General features: G+C 49.7%; 1 protein-coding gene across 3 annotated transcripts in view; it reads left to right on the forward strand.

Annotated features, from left to right (window-relative positions):
- Positions 1 to 1,583: 1,583 nt before the first annotated feature.
- Positions 1,584 to 5,816, forward strand: part of DOCK5 (dedicator of cytokinesis 5) — a 195,985-nt gene continuing 191,752 nt past the window's right edge. For 2 of the 3 annotated variants that reach the window (XM_049631600.1, XM_049631603.1), the window contains exon 1: positions 1,585 to 4,753. In XM_049631600.1, coding sequence (XP_049487557.1) covers positions 4,669 to 4,753 — 85 coding nt within the window. In that variant the 5' untranslated portion in view covers positions 1,585 to 4,668. Of the gene's footprint in view, positions 4,754 to 5,816 lie in introns of all 3 variants that reach the window. The other variant, XM_049631601.1, reaches the window with a different exon arrangement.

Genomic DNA, 5,816 nt, shown 5'->3' on the forward strand with positions numbered 1-5,816 from the left:
CTCTGGTGGGGGGGGGGGGGGGGGGGGGTGCATCTAGGCCCTGGAGCTCTCCTCCTCAGTGGCTTTCAAATTCCAGATCCAAAACATCCCTTTTCCCCGAAGTAACTTGAGTGGGTCTCTCTTCCTTCCACTGTGACAGCCTGACTGAGTTTATTTGGCCCCTCAGAGAGCTTTCTGGAAATGCAGAAACACAGAGTAGAGGCCAGACCGTGTGCTTCTGATAGGAGTTCCAGTATCCCCCTCTGCATGCCTCCCGATGGCTTGTGAATATTATGTTTTTTTTTTTCCTTCCAGCAGGGCTGGTTTGGAATCCACGACGTAGAAAGGATAGCCAGTAGGACGTGTGGTCGGGTGATATTTTGTTGGCACTTAACCGTTAGAGGAAATCGTGAGAAAGTTGCAGTCATTTTGCTGTAGGTGGGGGGAAAAAAGGAGTCCTTTATTTGCCGAGGGCATCTGGTGAGCGAGGGTATGTGAAGATGCCCTGTGCTGCCTGGGCATGAAATGCTGTTTGAAAGAGGTTTAGGGCAAATTTGAGTCTTTCCCCACTCTGATGTTCTCTTTACACACAAATTTGTGAATAATGACATTGTGAGGGAGGGGGAAGGCATGCTGCGCTATTTTTGCCCAAGGCTTGGTCATACGCTACGGCGTCCGGGGTCCAGGGTGGCAATCCGGCATTGTCGCCAGGGAAGGATCCTCTCTTTCCAAGGGACGTGGGGGACAGCAGGTAAAGAGACTGCCTGGCGATCAACAAATGTGTACTTTGCTTCCAGCCGCGTCACTAACCAGCTGCTTGGCCGTTCCTAAGTTGCATTGGTGGGTGCCTCGGTTTCCTCACCCATCATCAAGGATTTTGCCCAGAGAATTGTAATTTTCCATTGGCGAAATAAAACTCCTTTGAGACCCTAACAAGAGCTGTGGATTCTTTCCGCAGAAAATTGTGCCTACGCAACACAGACATCTACAGACAGCATTTCACGTACAGTTTTAGGAAGTTTATAAATCTTCAGGGACTCATGGACCCCAGATTAAGGAGAACCCCTGCATTGGATGATGTTGGAGCCTTTTTCTGTCTATAGAATTTCAGTTTTCTAAGACATGGGATCCTGGCAAGAACTCAGAAAGTCGGCTAAGCCCTTCTTTCTGTCACAACGAGAAGCAAGACTCCTTTGAAACCCTTCAGACAGAAGGTTTCAACATCAGGAGAGGCTTGTCTGTTTTCCTCAAATTGACCTGAGCTGAAGTCATACACTTAACCGACTGAGCCACCCAGGAGCCCCTAAAGGACTGTAACCTTATCGTGAGTGATTGGGTGGGTTCCATAGTTGTGTTAGGGCCATCAGAGATCACTTCTCCGAGGAGCTGGCATTTGGGGAGAGATCCGAATAAAAGAAGGATCGAGGCATGCACATCTAGGGTAGGAATGTTCTAGGCAGAGAGCCTGGCACAGTGGAGGAGCAGTAGGGGAGCCAGTGTGGCTGGAGCTGAGTGAGGGGAGGGGGCAGAGAGGGAATGGTAAGAGGTAGGTCGAGGGGTTGGCAGAGTTTGGGTGGGGGGTAGTTCTGTGTCCGCTTGAAAAATGATTGTATCTGGAACGTCATCTTGGAATGATGGTTATTCACTAAACCATCCATTCATTTGATTAGTTTTGTCCATTACACACAATGTGCAAAGCAATGAGCCAGTTGAAGAAGACCGTGGCCCTCAAACCTGGGGTGTGTCCACACAGCACCTAGACAGCTTTCTGAAGCTAAAGGTTCCAGAGCACCAACCAACACCCAGAATCTCCAGGCTGTGAGGCCCAGGCATCTGCTGTGTTTTGTTAGAAAAACTGCCCAGGTGACCCCGACACGCAGGTGCTGGGCCTGCCTTGCAGTACGACTGGAATAAGATAGCACCCCCCCTGCTATCTTCAGGGAGCTTGCAGTGGACCAAAGGGCATGGGACGATGCTTGAATTATTGCATGTGCATGGGAGAGTGCTGTATGTCTCATAAGAGAGGCAAAAAATGTGCCAACTAGGGTCTCAGAAGAGGTGGATGCTTTCCATTGGACGGAAGTCATGGAGGCCGACAAACAGCCAAGTCAGTTTCCTCACCCATGCGATGGCAATGGTATCAGAACCCACCCCAGAGAGTTGCAAAGACAAAGCGAAGGAGTGCCTGCGAGCTTTCCAAACAGGATCTGGCACATAGTAAGTGCTCAGTAAATGTGACCCATCATTGGAGTTGGGTCTTAAAGAGTGGTTAGCACTTTCTGCAGGTTAGCATCTCAGAAGAAGTGTCCTGCGAAGCTTCCGTGTCAAGATCCATTCAAATGGAAATCGCCAGCTCGTATGAAAAATTCAAAAATCCAGCCGTTAGCTTGATGAACAGTCGTACTTACTAAGGGGATCAAGATTTTCCAAATCCAAATCCATCTGTATCACCTTGTACAGGAAACATTTTGTTCCTGACTTTGATTCGTACTTAATCCAATTAATTGGAACCTCCATTGTATTGTCGTGTTGCCTCATTTATTGGACAAGCTTTGAAGGACCAGCTGTGGTCCAAGCTCTGTGCTCAGCGCAGTGGGCAAGAATGCTGTGTCCGAGGGCTGGAGAAGCTTGCATTCTGGTAGGGATGTAAGAAGTACACGTAAGAGTCAAAATAAGTTGAGTCTTCATTATGTAGGTACCACCTAGAAAGGGAACTAAATATACATCTGCTTACAACATCTGGATCCCATTTCAGTTGGAAAGTCTGTTTTAAAAGGAAATATCCAGATGTGTCATGTGACCGTGACCAGTTCATTCAAAGTAGCTAGAGAGCGTCTGAATCATTTTGCTTGTGTTGGTGCTTGTAAGTGATAGGGTTGAAACCCCTTTTGTGCGGGACTGCGGACGGCCTTAGAAAAGGAAGGCTCTCCAAGGCTAGTGTGATTTCCAGCGCTATCTCGATGGGGCTGACAGAATCCTATACCTCTTCAGGCATCGTGTATAAATGCTCAGGAAACAGAGTAAGGCACTGGGTTTTGGCTCTGTTTAATCGACCCCTGGATTTTGACCGCCAAAACTCCATGAGGACTAATCTGCTTTTTAGAGAATATTCCCTTGCGGGTCCGAGGCCAATTTCTCAATTCCAAGAAAAAGGCACGGTGAATTCTTAGCAGGAGCCTTTGTAGCTTGCCCACCGTGGCTGTGGGTGGGCGAGTTTGTTTGAAAAGGGCCCCCTGACCCTGCTCTTAGCGGAGTGGCGGGCTATGTGGGTTGGAATGAGAGACGGAAAGTTGAACCCCGGGCTCGGTGGGAGTCTAATCAGGAGAGAAGTTTCCTGTGGATCAGGCCCAGACCCAAGAGGTGGAGGAGGCCTCTGTGTTTCCGGCCTGAAATGAAACGGCACTATGGGCAGGCCGTGTGTGTTACAGCCGCTTCCCTGGGGTGACTCTCGTGTTCACAGAGCTCTGCTCACCTAGACGCCGTTGTCTGTTTCACACAGAAGCCTGGAGCCGCCTGAAAAAAACGCGTGATTGTCGCGAAACAAAGCTGATAATCTCTAGGTTTCTCCCCCTTTCTGGCTGGGAACACACTTGGAGCTTTTGCTCTGTATGGTGCCTGTGGCGAGCCTCTCTTCTGAAGGCTTTCAGGACGGGAGGCCCTGGAGACCTGGGAGGCAGAGCTCTTTTTACTCTATTTTGGGTTTTCCTCCTGCTACATCAGGGCTTAATTAGAACCGGCTGCCGAGTAGCCTTCCGGGAGGAATAAACTTTCTTTGTGAATACCTGCCCACACCCCAAGGAGAAGTAACAACGCGAATGAAATGCATATCGAGGATTGCACTCATTCTAATCCTGACATCGTCAACACGTTCATTCTTGAAAGCGACTGCAGTGGAGCTGGGAAGTGTCCCGCTTCTTACCGTGGCCCCCTTCGGGAGGCGCAGAGAGGAGGGCGGCCTGCTGCTTTGACAGCAAACCTGCCAGCAGGTTCTGTTTGCTCCCCCACCTGCCCCTCTGCTTTTAGAGAACTAAGGCTCCCCTTCCCCGCGGCTTGTTCCGCTTTTGATTTTCACCTTGGCGACGCGGCTCACGCTCCCAGCGAGTTTGGTGCACGGCGGGCCATAGCAGGATAGGACAGCGTATCTGGCCTGCGAGTGGGAAGTGGTTTAGGGTTAAGTAATCTGGGGGCGCAAGTGGGGCAGACCGTTTCTGAGCACCTCTGATAAAGGAGAAGTGGCCTTTTCACACCTGAACTTAGGTTCCGTCTGATCGAGTACTTCTTGATTTCAGCCTCCTGTTTGTCTCTTCAGCCTCAGTGTGTATGACTGTCAGTGTTGACCTCTCTTGCTGTAGGGGTGCTAAGGAAAGCCCTCTCTGCAGTTCTGACACCGCCCCCTGCCCCTGCCCCAAGGACTCACCTGTTCTGTTGGTCTCAGGGCCACGTGGCTGAGGATGCTCGCTGTGGTCTGACAGCCTGCCTCAAAGGCCGGTCCCTCGCTCCTCTTCCCTTGCGTGGAAGTGGGTGACATCAGTTCAGTGGATGCTGGCTGGTGGCTATCCTTCCGCAAGCTGTGCCGTGTGAGGGGGAGAGAGACGAACAGGACACTGGGTTGTGACTTACGAGAGGGGCCTCATCTGTCACAGGCCATCTGCTGTGAGGTAGTGGCGCGGCACAGAGGACCAGAATGGGATGCCCCGAATCAGCGTTCCTACCCCGCTTTCTTTTTGTCCCCCCACCGGCCACCTCCACATTTGCCGTCAGCAACAACACGCTGGTGAGTACAACGAAAGCCATCCTGTAATTGAGGCTGGACGTATTTCTGCCAGGCATCACCAGACGACCCTTGAACGGGAGTGGCATGGTCTGCGAGTGGGGGTTTGGGATGACCCGCGCATCATCCAGCCAGGGACATCCCGGGCTCTGTTTCTGGGAAGGAGCCATTCTGTCCACCACTGGGACATGGTTCTTCAGACCGGGGAACGCCCTGACAGTGGTTCCACTGGCTCTTTGCGTCTGTTTGAAAAGCAGGCAGGAACTGGGTGACCAGTTTGAGTTCAGCTTTAAAACATGGATAAGCCAGAGTGACATGGCAGCGTATTCTGTGGGAATAGAGCACCTTTGAACAAAACGGAGTCAAAGTGCTTGCGGGGCAGAGGACTAATTTGCAATCTACTCAATGTCTCGGGCTTTATGTTATTTCCGTTTCGGGCAGTGTTTCCGACTACAGTATCATTGGAACACATAATTTTTTTCTTTTAAACCTTAAAGACCATTAAAACAATGTTTTATTACTGAAGAATTTACTAACAGAAAATAACCCTTATTAACTTTGATATCGCATCCCTCAACTTGGAGAGAGTACGTTTATGTAATTTCTACATTAATTAATTTGAAATAACAAATCTCAGTTTTTTCGTAATCTTTTGAAACCCTGGAAACACTGTACCACGCGTGCATGTGCGTGCACACACACGTTTCATGTAATAATTGGGAGCAGATTTAAAGAACTATTTTGCATTTAAACAAGTCATTATATTGATGGTCTCTGGACAATGGGCTTCCTAATCTCTGGATAATGGGCTTCTTAAAAAGTAGCAATTGAAATTAGCTGTTTGTGGGGCACCTGGATGGCTCGGTCAGTTGAGCATCCAACTGTTGATTTCAGCTCAGGTCATGATCCCAGGGTCGTGGGATTGAGCCTCACATCGGTCTCCATGCTGAACGAGGAGCTGCTAAGATTCTTTGTCTCTCTCTCTTTCTCTCCCTGTCCCCTCTCCTCCCCCTGCCTCTGAAAGAAAGAAAGAAAGAAAGAAAGAAAGAAAGAAAGAAAGAAAGAA

This window comes from Panthera uncia, chromosome B1, assembly GCF_023721935.1.
Source record: "Panthera uncia isolate 11264 chromosome B1, Puncia_PCG_1.0, whole genome shotgun sequence".
NCBI classification, from domain to species: domain Eukaryota; kingdom Metazoa; phylum Chordata; class Mammalia; order Carnivora; family Felidae; genus Panthera; species Panthera uncia.